This window comes from Muntiacus reevesi, chromosome 1, assembly GCF_963930625.1.
Source record: "Muntiacus reevesi chromosome 1, mMunRee1.1, whole genome shotgun sequence".
NCBI classification, from domain to species: domain Eukaryota; kingdom Metazoa; phylum Chordata; class Mammalia; order Artiodactyla; family Cervidae; genus Muntiacus; species Muntiacus reevesi.
In genome coordinates this window covers 130,259,486-130,273,032 of record NC_089249.1, presented here as the reverse complement: position 1 = coordinate 130,273,032, position 13,547 = coordinate 130,259,486, and the positions used below count along the sequence as shown (strand labels likewise).

At 38.6% G+C, this 13,547-nt stretch overlaps 1 protein-coding gene across 1 annotated transcript in view; it reads right to left on the bottom strand.

The window, feature by feature from the left end:
- ERICH3 (glutamate rich 3) overlaps positions 1-13,547 on the bottom strand; it is a 114,540-nt gene that overhangs the window by 36,308 nt on the left and 64,685 nt on the right. The window contains exon 9 of the mRNA XM_065908058.1: positions 7,531-7,717. Coding sequence (XP_065764130.1) covers positions 7,531-7,717 — 187 coding nt within the window. The remainder of the gene's footprint in view (positions 1-7,530; positions 7,718-13,547) is intronic.

Sequence of the window (13,547 nt, the reverse complement as noted above, 5' to 3'; positions counted from 1 at the left end):
TAGTTCCAGGACTTGCCCAGGTTCACCCAGCAGGTTAGTGATGAACCTGGATTTCAGCTCAGGATTATCAGACTCCATCACCTCACACTGAGGAACACCCATATTAATAAACTATAGCTACAGTCTTCTCAGATGACTGCTCACACAGACAAATGTCACACGGCTGGGCACTCTCACCAGAGACTCACACGATGTGGAGGAGTTTTTGCCAAGGCCTAGAGACCATCTGCAATCTGAAATAGGCGCCTGGTGGTTACTGGTCTCCCTACTCCTCCTCTAGCACTTTACCCAGGCCCTTCTCTCCATGTCTCACAACTCTTGGTGAACTGAGCCAATTAGAGTGGGATTAGAATGTCGTCAAGACTAGTCAGTCCAGGAAGAATCGAAACCATATGTAAAAATCTGAAAATCGCCTCAGTGTGAATCAAAACTAATGGCAATCTCTTCAAATGAAGATGTCACTAAATTTCAGCCATCCCTAGACTAGCAGTAGCAAATATGAGGGCTTAGTTATATCACTTATCGTTTCACTATCTCCCCGTAAAATAAGGCTAAATGGATAGGTACTCAAAGTAACTATCAGGGGCTGTGAAAAATGGGATAATAAGAACACACTTACCTCACCCATATTAGCATGATAAATTATTTCTCAACTATAATGATGATATACTTAGCACATTGCTTTCCTTGGAATAAAGGTGTCATGAATCTTCAAAGACTATGATTACTAGCATTGCCTTCTGTTCAAGCTGTTCTTCCCTTATCAATGGCACCACCGAATCCATTGATTTGGAGCCTCTGATATGCTGTTACTTTTAGTTTATGTTGTGACTGTGTAGAGGCTTTGATGCCTCCCTACTGCCTGTGCAGACGTTTTATGGCCCATCTGCTTAAGGGAATTAGACAAACAAAGTGGGTAACATCTGTGCTCTCCTCGTCACTGACTACCTATTTGACTTCTGAGTATAATTTGAGGTGTTGATTCTGATTACTGAAGCTCAAAGCAGTATGCATTCTACTTGGTTAGGCAATTTTTCTTCCTGTGTTTCACTTTAGCAATGGAAAATTACTACCATGCCTCTTCAAAGAGGTCCCATGATTGAGTGATGGGTACCAGTGTGGAACCTCCACATTTTGGTAATGAACACTGCTGAACTTTTCTTGTTTTCTAAGAACCTCAAAACAGGTAATTCCAAATCACTTATTAAAAATAGAACTCCCTATTGTTTTAGTTGCCCTCCTTCTCATAATAAAAGTTCAAGGAACCAGTATTTTTTAAATGAATTAAAATGAACTTCATTTTTAACAAACTGGGGGAAGGAAAGCACGTCTCTCAAAATAACTAAAGAAAGGTATTACTGTGGGTGTGGCAAAAGTTACAGAATATTACAAGCGATATCAATCTCCTGAGGGATAGTTTTCAACTTTTACTGGAGTTCTGCAGTATTGGTGTTTCTGGAATAAACAAAGTCATCTCCAATAGAGCAGAGCCAAACAAGCAAGGCTGTAGCCCTCACTGGTCCATCCCTGCCCCATTTAAGTCAATCTGCATTGAATTGACTTTCACCTGAGCTGCAGTAGGGACACATCAAATGACACCACATGTTCTACTTGAAACATTCATAGATTTCATTTGGAGAAATGATTATGAAGCTAAAAAATCATTGAAAACCAATGTCCTATGAGAACTGTGCATTTTAGTTGAGGGTCAAGAGTTACCTGGAGTAACAGGCAAATTCAGCCTTGGAGTACAAAACAAAGCAGGTCAAAGGCTAACAGAGTTTTGCCAAAAGAAAGCGCTGGTCATAGCAAACACCCTCTTCCAACGACACAAGAGAAGATTACACATGGACATGACAAGATGGTCAATACTTAAATCAGAATGATTATCTTCTTTGCAGCCAAAGATGGAGAAGCTGTATATAGTAAGAAAAAATAAGACTGGGAGCTAACTGTGGCTCAGATCATGAACTCCTTATTGCCAGATTCAGACTTAAACTGAAGAAAGTAGGGAAAACCACTAGACCATTCAGGTATGACCTAAATCAAATTCCTTACAATTGTATGGTGGAAGTGACAAACAGATTCAAGGGATTAGATCTGAGAGACAGAGTGCCTGAAGAACTATGGATGGAGGTTTGTGACATTGTACAGGAGGCAGTGATCAAAACCATCCCCAAGAAAAAGAAATACAAAAAGGAAAATGGTTCTCTGACAGGCCTTACAAATAGCTGAGAAAAGAAAAGATGCAAAAGGCAAAGGAGAAAAGGAAAGATATACCCATTTGAATGCAGAGTTCCAAAGAATAGCAAGGAGAGATAAGAAAGCCTTCCTCAGCAATCAATGCAAAGAAATAGAGGAAAACAATAGAATGGGAAAGCCTAGAGATCTCTTCAAGAAAATTAGAGATATCAAGGGAACATTTCACGTAAATATGGGCACAACAAAGAAATCTTATGGACCTAACAGAAGCAGAAGATATTAAGAAGAGGTCACAAGAATATACAAGAACTATGCAAAAAAGATCTTCAACTCAGATAACCACGGTGGTGTGATCACTCACCTAGAGTCAGACATCCTGGAGTCTGAAGTAAAGTGGACCTTAGGAAGCATCACTATGAACAAAGTTAGTGGAGGTGACAGAATTCCATTTGAGCTACTTCAAGTCCTAAAAGATGATGTTGTGAAAGTGCTGTACTCAGTATGCCAGCAAATATGGAAAACTCAACAGTGGACACAGGCCTGGAAAAGGTCTGTTTTCATCCCAATCCCAAAGAAAGGCAATGCCAAAGAATGTTCAAACTACTGCACAATTGCACTCATCTCACAAACTAGTAAAGTAATGCTCAAAATTCTCCAAGCCAGGCTTCAACAGTGTATGAACTGTGAATGTTCCAGATGTTCAAGCTGGATTTAGAAAAGGCAGAGGAACCAGAGATCAAATTGCCAACATCCATTGGATCATTGAAAAAGCAAGACTGTTCCAGAAAAACATCTATTGCTGCTTTATTGACTATGCCAAAGCCTTTGACTGTGTAGATAACAACAAACTGTGGAAAATTCTTAAAGAGATGGGAATACCAGACGACCTGACCTGCCTCCTGAGAAATCTGTATGCAGGTCAAGAAGCAACAGTTGGAACTGGACATGGAACAACATACTTTTCCAAATTAGGAAAGGAATACATCAAGGTTGTATATTGTCACCCTGCTTATTTAACTTATATGCAGAGTACATCATGAGAAATGCTGGGCTGGATGAAGCACAAGCTGGAATCAAGATTGCCAGGAGAAATATCAATAACCTCAGATATGAAGATGACACCACCCTTATGGCAGAAAGTGAAGAAGAATTAAAGAGCCTCTTGATGAAAGTGAAAGTGGAGAGTTTAAAAGTTGGTTTAAAATTCAACATTCAGAAAACTAAGATCATGGAATCTGGTCCCACCACTTCATGGCAAATAGATGCATAAACATGGAAACAATAAAAGACTTTATTTTTTTTTTTTTTTGTCTCCAAAATCTGCAGATGGTGACTGCAGCCATGAAATTAAAAGACACTTACTCTTTGGAAGAAAAGCTATGACCAACCTAGACATCATATTAAAAAGCAGAGACAGTTCTTCACCAACAAAGGTACATTTAGTCAAAGCCATGGTTTTTCCAATAGTCATATATGGATGTGAGAGTTAGAATATAAAGAAAGCTGAGCACCAAAGAATTGATCCTTTTGAACTGTGGTGTTGGAGAAGACTCTTGAGAGTCCCTTGGACTGCAAGGAGATCAAACCAGTCCATCCTAAAGGTATCAGTCCTGAATATTCATTTTAAGGACTGATGCTGAAGCTGAAACTGGAATACTTTGGCCACCTGATGGGAAGAACTGACTCATTTGAAAAGACCCTGATGCTGGGAAAGATTGAAGGTGGGAGAAGGGGATGACAGAGGATGAGATGGTTGGATGGCATCACTGACACAATGGACATGAATTTGACTAGGCTCCGGGAGTTGGTGATGGACAGGGAAGTCTAACTTGCTGCAGTCCATGGGATCACAGAGTCGGACATGACTGAGTGACTGAACTGACTGACCGAAAAGACTTTACTCTTAAATACCAAAACCATTTTATTTGTTGATGTTGTTCAGTCACTAAGTTGTTTCTGACTCTTTGAGACCTGATGGACTGCAGCATCCAGGCTCCTCTATTCTTCACTGTCTCCCGGAGTTTGCTCAGATTCAAGTCCATTGAGTCGACGATGCTTTCTAACCGTTTTATCCTCTGCCATGGCCTTCTCCTTTTGTCTTCAATCTTTCTCAGCTTGAACATTTCAAAGAAAGAAGCTAGAGGAAACCAAGTGAACTCATATAAAGAATTGTACAGATGCTCGTAAGAATTGAATAGGAGAGTAGATGTCATCAATCAGATTTTGGTACTGATTACTAAACCTCCATAGAAAGTGTTTAGGACCAAACATTTTATAGCTTGGATTTATACAGCAGCTCCCAGTGAGTACTACGTGTTCACACATGCATGATTGTACACAAACTCATTAGCTTTCCTGCCAGTTAAACAGAAATGTATTAAATGACTTGCCCGCAAATATGGAAAAGGCATATTTGACTTGGAACAGAAAAGCAACTGCAAGTATGCCCTAAATGCACCTCAGCATTCCTGTTACTTGCCCTAGACCATTCACAGTGACACGTGTACCTCTGCTCTCACCTATAATTTCCAGATTCTTCCTCCCTTAGCCTTAACCTCAGCTGATAAATTCTTGTTTGACCAGAAAACAGAAACAATCAGCAGAGAACTTCCAGGTGGCCCAAAAACATCCACCAATTTACATCTCTCTCTGCCCTACAGCCATCTTTCTTCCTGTCACTCCATCTAAGGTTAATACCTCCATTTGAGCCCCAGATCCCATCTCTTCTCATCTACTCAAGCACTACATATCTGCCTCTATATCATGCCTGATCAATGCTTTCCTTTCCTCAGGTATTAATGCTATCTATCAGCTTTTAACCATATTATAATATCGCCAATCTCAAAAAAATAATAAGCCCCTCTTGGGCCCCTCCATACTCCCTCTTGGCGACCACCCAATTGCCATCCTTCAGAGCAAAACTCTTTAATAAGAGCTATCTATAATCTCTGGCCTCAGCTCTTCTCCAGTTGTGTATTAAACCCACTCCAATCAAACATGCATTCCTACCACTCCCTTATAGCAACTTGTGTCAAGATCACCAATAACCAACACATTACCAAATCATGCTCAATCCAGAGCCTTCACTTTGCTTCACCTAGCCACACCTTGGACCCAGTTGATCATGCCTAATTCTTTAAACATTTTGTTCATTTCCAGAACATTGCTTTCCCTAGTTTCTCTGTCTAATCATTGGCCTTCCTTCCCTAGGCTTTTTTTTCCTGGTTCCTCTCTATCTTCCTTCCCTTTGAATGAAAGTGACAAGAGCTCATTACTCAGACATCTTCTCTTACTGGCTTCCATTCTTAAGCAGATTCACCCCATCTTATGACTTTAAATGCCACTCATAAGTAAACCATTCTCAAATTTATATCTCCAGCCTGGTCATCTCACCAGACACCAGATTAACTGATCCAACTACTTAGGCAACATTTCTACTTGCACATCTCATAGATGTCTCCAATTCAGTGTATCCAAAACCAAAATACCTTCTTTCCACTCCCAAACCTACATCTTCCACAGTCTGTACTGTGTTAACTGGGCATCTTTCAAGTTGTTCAGGCTAAAAACTTTACAATCACTCTGACTCTGCTCTTTATCTCATGCCCTGCATCCAATCCATCAATAAATCCTATAAATCCTATCTTCAAAATTCATCTAGAACCTAATTTCTTATAACTCTTTCCACCATTCTCTTGCCTCTGGATTAAAGTAGTTTCCACCATTTCCTCACCCTCCCTAGTTTATTTTTCCCATAAGAGCTACTGTCAGATGATGACAAGCCATTGTTCAAAACCTACCTTAGAGGCTTCCCATCCCCCTCAGAATAAAAGTCAAAGTCTTTGCAGTGACCATAGGACTCTGCATGACTTGACCCCACTGTCTCTCTGACCTCATATTCTATCACTGTCCCATTCCTCATTTGTGCTGTGACCACACAAGCTTACATATGCCAAGCATCATCCTATCTCACACCCTTTGTCTATGCTTTTCCTCTACCTGAAAACCTATTTGAAAAAGGGAACATTTTTTCTGGTTTCTGCTTGAAAGACATCAGAGAGGCCTTTACTATCCATCCTACATAATAGAATACTGCCTTCTGACCCTTTTGCCCCTTGCCATTCCATTTATCTCCCTTACCTTATCTTGTGTTTATTACCATCTCATATATATTAAAAGAAGACAGAACACCAAAGAATTCCTGCCTTTGAAGAACTGTGGTGCTGGAGAAGACTCCTGAGAGCTCCTTGGATAGCATGGAGATCAAGTCAGTTGATCTTAAAGGAAATCAACCTTGAATATTCTTAAAATCAGTCCTTGGAAGGACTGATGCTGAAGCTGAAGTTCCACTATTTTGGTCAACTGATGCAAACAGCTGACTCATTGGAAAAGTCCCTGATTCAGGGAAAGACTGAGGGCAGGTGGAGAAGTGGGCATCAGAGGATGAGATGACTGGATGGCATCACCAATGCAATGGACATGAACTTGGGCAAACTCCAGGAGATGGTGAGGGACAGAGAGGCCTGGCATGTTGTAGTCCATGGTGTCACAGAGAGTCAGACATGACTGGATGACTGAACAACATTGATTAATTGGTTGGTGTACTATTGGTATATTGGCATTGATTTATTGGTATATTACTTGCACTTCCCCAATCAGAAGGCGCTCCATGGGGCAGAATCTTTGGCACAGAAAGATGTTCTATCTTAGCATAGAATCAATTAATTCTCTATGAGTACTTTCAGGAGAAAGTTTAACAAAGCCTGCAAGAAAATCTACTGATCTCAAATAGAATGCCCAATATGAAAACTGATAAACAGTAGTCAGAACTGACCTGTTTACATGTATTTTTTTATGCCTGCAATTGAAACTAGTGGCGTGAAAGTGATCATTGGGCTACACGATAATGAAGGCATACCTCTAATATACATAACATGTAATATCCAATTGTATAAGCTGGATGCTTGACACGTGCTCTGGAGCTCAGCCCAAAATCAATGACTACGAGGAATGAGGTGGGAAAAAACCTCCCTCTTTCCCTTTTGAAACAGAACTTAAGCATCAAAAGGAAAGGAAGAGGTAGAAAAGAAATGGAATTTGAAACACCACCAGCTTTTATTCCCACTATATAATACAACTGAAAATCTACTTTTCATCTTATAATTTTAAATACAACACACAGGATTGTGATAAACAATCTTAACCTTAGATATTTAGGCTCATCTACATTAATATGATTCTTAACAAATTGTGCTGAGAAATACATCAGTAAAAGCAAAGGAGCATGTAGCAAAATTGCCCTCTACCAAAGAACATTTGTTTCCATACTTGTAACAAGGAGATGATCTCTCCACACGCACAAACCCGAAGTAGCCTCGTTTGCCTCCAAGTCTGGAACCTTTTCGATGCTTATATTCACAGCAGGAGCTTAACCTGTTCACCTGTATCCCATTCAGGAAAAAGGTGAGGCTGAAGGGGAAACCTTGGTGCCTCTTGGAAATAAACTGAAAGGTCTCTGGAATTTAAAAAGGAAATACATTAGTGAAAGCAACTGACTTTGAACTAACGTGTTCTAAATAACATTTTTCTGGCAGATAAGTACAATATTATTTTCTAGATCTCCTTTTGCTTTACTTGAGGACAATTTTTAATCACAAAAACACATTCTATTGCATATATATAGTATAACAAATACTCCAAGGTAATATAAAACTCTTTGACTTATAATAAAATAATAAAACCTAAAATTATATGAACACTTAATATGGCCAGACATTACGCTTGATTACTTTGGATGTATTATTTCTAGACAACCATATGAAGTGTAGATATTACCATCATTAGTTTCTATAATGCAGAAATTTAAGTTTAGATGGATTCAGTAATTTAGCCAAGATCATACAGTAAATGAGAGAGTCAGGGTTTGAATCCAAATATCTCTCTGGACTCCACACTTCTATGGTGTCATGCTATCTACCAATAAAGCACATAATGAAAGGTGACTATGAGCTCAGTAATGCTTCTATATGACTATCTTTTAATTCAGTAGTGTTTTTAAATAAATTTATTTTTTAGCTGTGACTCAAAACATCCTGATACATATATGGATGAGGCAGAATCATTCTATCTTCAGTCTGTTCTCAGTTCTGCCTAGATTTGAGATCCCTTCTTGACCCCCTACCCACCCAAAAGTCTCACCAATAAATTAAGAACCACTGCTTGTAATTAACAGGTTTTAATCATTCCATGTCTCTATAATGCTCTTTGAAGAAGTCTCACCCTAGACATTCCAAAACCCAATTCTCCATGCAAGAATACCGGAGTGGGATGCCATTTCCTCCTCCAGGGGATTTTCCCATCCCAGGGATCAAACCCACATCTCTTGTGTCTCCTTCATTGGCAGGTAGATTGTTTACCATTAGAACTACCTGGAAGCCCTCTAGCAGGGAAGAACATGCCATAGTAAACTGCAGTTTCACTGTCAGTGGAGGATGACTTGATTTGGAGGAAAAAAAAAACCTAAAAAACTTTGGTCAGTGGCATTATGAGTAATAATCTACAATCCCAGAAGCAAATTAATAGGGAAGGTCAGAGGTTCTTCTAACCATGAGACTGTAGCTCTAATTAGAGCAAGCAACAGGTCAGCAGACTAGCCAGAAATTTAACAGGGAGATACAGGCAATAATGCAGTCACATACACATTCAATAAGCTTTCCACACATCCCCAGCTAACTGGAAGCGACATGGATTGAAGTAGGCCCAACCTATTCACACATCCCTGTCCTACTGGGAGCTTGCACCTGTATACAAAGGAAACATGAGAGCCTGGTGGAAAATAAAAGTTGAAACAGACCTGAAAACTGCCTGAACTTTGAATGTACTCCTGAACCCACTATAGTGGGTTGAATATTGCCCTCCAAAAATTCATGAATACTCAGAACTTCAGAATGTGACCTTATTCTGAGATAGTCTTTGTAAATATAATCAGGGAACGCTCAAGATGAGATTATCCAAAATTTGTTTTGTCCTAAATCCAAAGACTGATGGCCTTATAAGAAGAGGAGAGGAAACACACACACACACATACAGATACACAGAGAAGAATGACATGTGAGGATAGAAGCATAGGTTTAAGTGATGGAGCTACATGCCATAAAACACAAAGGATTTTGCTAAGGATCACCAGATGTTGGAAGAGGCAAGGAAAGATTCTCCCCTTAAGCTTTTAGAGGGAGTATGGCCCTGCTAAGACCTTAATTTTAGACTTCTGACCTCCAGAACCACAAGAGGATAAATTTCTGTTATTTTAAGCCACCAAATTTAGGGGCATTTTCTATGTCAGCTCCGGGAAACTGATAAACCTACAAAGAGACTCTTTGGCAGAAGACAGAGGGCACACTGGCTCAAAGTGTTTGACTACAACCTCTGACAAATCACTGGATGATCACTAAACAATGAAGATACAGAGACAAGCCTAAGAGATTAGCCTAAAAAATATAAACAAAAGTAAAAATAATCAGAGCAGAGGCATTAATGGCTATATACCAAGGAAAGAGGGCATGAACTTCAGATTTGTTCTAGATAAGCTATTAAACAACAACAAAACCAAGAATAACTTTCCAGAGGGAAAGTGAAATTCAGAATCCACAGCTGCTGTAATATATGATCTAAAATGTCGAGTTTTCAACAACAACAACCAAAAAACCCTCAAAGATAAAAAGAAACTGGAAAGGGTGTGACCCATTCTCAGGAAGTGAAAGCCATCAAACCCATTCCTAGGACATGGCTCAAGAGAAATGGCAAATGATGTCGACATAGAAATCTTGTCTTTGTATACTCATTACAGCATGATTTATAATAGTCCCAAACTGGGAAAAGTGCAAGTGAAGTGAAGTAGCTCAGTCATGTCCAACTCTTTCTGACCCCATGGACTGTAGCCTGTCCATAGTATTTTCCAGGCAAGAACACTGGAGTGTGTTGCCATTTCCTTCTCCAGGGGATCTTCCCGACCCAGGGATCGAACCCAGGTCTCCTGCATTGCAGACAGACGCTTTACCGTCTGAGCCACCAGGGAATCCCACCAGGGAATCCCACCAGGGAAACAATACAAATGTCCACCAATTTGGTAAATGAATAAAATGTGGTAGATCCACGAAACAGAATATCTTCAGTGCTATGAGAAGAGAGCAACTATTGATGAATGCTACAATGGATGACTCTCAAAAATACTATACCTGTGGCTGATTCATGTTGATGTATGGCAGAAACCAACACAATATTGTAAAGCAATTACCCTCCAGCTTCCCAGGTGGCTCAGTGGTAAAGAATCCACCAGCCAGTCAAGGAGACACATCTCTGGGTCGGGAAGATCCCCTAGAGAAGGAAATGGCAACCCACTCCAGTATTCTTGCTGGGAAATCCCATGGACAGAGGAGCCTGGTGGGCTACAGTCTATGGGGTTGCAAAGAGTCAGACACAACTTAGTAACTAAAGAACAACAAAAAATAAATTAATTAAATTTTTAAAAATTATATACAGTAAGTTAAAAAAAAAAAAAAACCATATGCTAAACGAAAGAAGCAAGATACAAAATCCTACCTATTGTATGATTTCATTTACAAGATGTCCAGAGAAGGCAGACCTGTGGAACCTGAAAGCGTATTAGTGCTGCCCTGGGGCTGCCTATGAGAGTGAGGGTTCATTGTCAAAGTGTGGGCACAAAGGAAAATGGTGATAAATGACTGCACAGCCCTATAAAATTCCTAAATATCGGTCAATTGTCCACTTAACAGTGGATGAACTTTATGGAATGCAAGCTACATCTATTTTTTTTTTAATTTTTAAAAAAACCAATATATAATAACAAGTAAAATAAAAAAAAAAACAGGTAACATAAGTCAAGGTACAATAAAATACTTCAGTTTTAGGTACAGACTAAGAACCATGACCAATCAAGAGAGAGGGATAAAACAGAATAGAAGTCAGCTGAGAAAATTTCACAACCTTAATCTGAATCTTAAAAGATGGGTAAGATTTGAATTTAAAATACAATTTTGAATTTAAAATTCTTTGTCCTGTTACAAAGAAAATAGCACAGGAAAAGATCAAATATGGTAATGTGGTGGGGGTGGCAGGAGGAGGCAGGGGGACCAGTGAAGCATCTGCTGTGTTTGTGAAGAAGTAGTGAGGGATGCACAAATAGTTACAACAGGATCAGGTTATGGAAATACAAGAAAATGGGGCAGAAAAGGGATTATAAGAGAGCCAGAAAAAAAAGTTACTTTGTTCTTCATATCCATATGAACCCAGGAGGCCAACGTCTGCCTTATTTGAAAGGATGAATGGTAAATAAAACTGCTGTGAAGAACTGTACTCTTTACAAGTAGCAAAAATATTCTGTACCTTCACAGGTATACATAATACACAATCAATCTATGGCCTGATGTCTAAAATCAAACTGCAAGACATCATGAATCACTATTATAATAAAAGATGCACTTGCTATCTTCCTAAATAATTAATTTTTGGTTATGCTCATCCAAAAGCAAGACAAATTAACAAATGCCGCATTTTTAATGAGTTTACTGCTCCAAGCATAATGCTAAAAGACCTTTTCTTAAAGCAGAAATCTTCTAAAAACTTATTCACATTTCACTGAATCACACACAGCTTTGATTTTAAAAGGGCAGATTCTTTTCAGTCCAGCTAAATTGCTAAGACTGCTGAACTACAAGCCAACTTGAAGACACCCAACTTTTTCAGTTTTGGACAATTATTTTCCTAGCAATCAAGGGCAAGCTGAGATAAAATTATTGTGTGGACAGGATTCAATTATTTAAGAACCCATTACATCCTATTATTTAAGATTGTTCAATGACATAACATAAAGTCAGTCCTAGGATCAATATGCATGCAAATAACACTCAACTGAGTAACACTCTCCAGTAACCTTTTGCAATCTTATCACAGAGTAGATATCATCTCCCAGAAAATCCTTCAGCCAAGTTTTGTTCTTTTTCCAATTGTATGCACATTTTCCAACAGTCAAGAAGCCATTATATATGAATTCTGTTGAATAAAGCATGATCCAAGACCCAGGAAAAGTTTCATTATGTTAATTCCAATTTGAGGCTATAGCTAATTTTAGAAATTCTTCTAAATTAATAGTTGAAAATGATACGTTCAAAAAATAAGTGCAATCATTTATCATTAGGGCTTTCATAGCCCTCATATTATGAAAATATTTGAAACCCTTTGCTACTGAGAATAGCTAACTGGGGCCAGATAGTGAAGTGAAGTTCTGAAGTTGCTCAGTCGTGTCCGACTCTTTGCGTTCCCTTGGACTGTAGCCTACCAGGCTCCTCCATCCACGGAATTTTCCAGGCAAGAGTATTGGAGTGGGTTGCCATTTCCTTCTCCAGAGGATCTTCCCAACCCGGGGATTGAACGCAGGTCTCCCACATTGCAGGCAGACGCTTTACTGTCTGAGCTACTAGGGAAGCCAGATAGTATTTAATACTAAACAAGGGTCCTGCACCTAGTGGTGGGGAGGGGTGGAATCGGCTCTCAACCCTGGTCAGAGCTAAGTCTGTACCTCTGATGCCTCTCATTTTTCTCATCTACACAATAAAAGGAACAAATGCTCAAAGGCTATGACAAAATAAAACAAGGTAAATCATAATGCAGGCAGTACATAAAATGGGAAAAATAATTTCTAGCATTATTTTTTCAAAGAAATTTTTACACTTTTATAAAAAAATGTTTTTCATTACAAAACAATATATATAGTTCATTATATATTTGATATGTATATAATTAATTATAATACATAATATTTTACTCTAAGTTAAAACCAACATTCAAATGTTTATCCTTCCTTATGTTGGAAAGTTTTCAATATTTTATCCCTAAATATGTATAGTTCTTTTTAAGTGTTAGAACTTTTTTAAGTTAATAGTCACTGTTTTTGATTGATGAGGGAAATCAGAAAAGTCAAAAGTAACAACACCATGCTTGCTCCCAACTCCTCCCTTCAATCTCTAAGTCTATATCTAGATTACCCAAATATAAATATTTCTTTTAATCAGTAAAAACTCTATCACTTTCTAAAGAGTTTCTTAAGCAAGGAAATAACATGTAATACAATCCCATAACAACACTTCCTTTTAACTGCAGTTACACAGAACTAAATATTGACCAAAAAACACTTTGGTACAATATGTGAAATCCTATATTGGATATAAAAATTATCTTATGCTAACAAACATGGATTTATGATCAAAGGGAAATGAAAATGTAATAAAAGCATTTAGCCAAATTTTGTACTGCATTATTTAGGTGTGGCC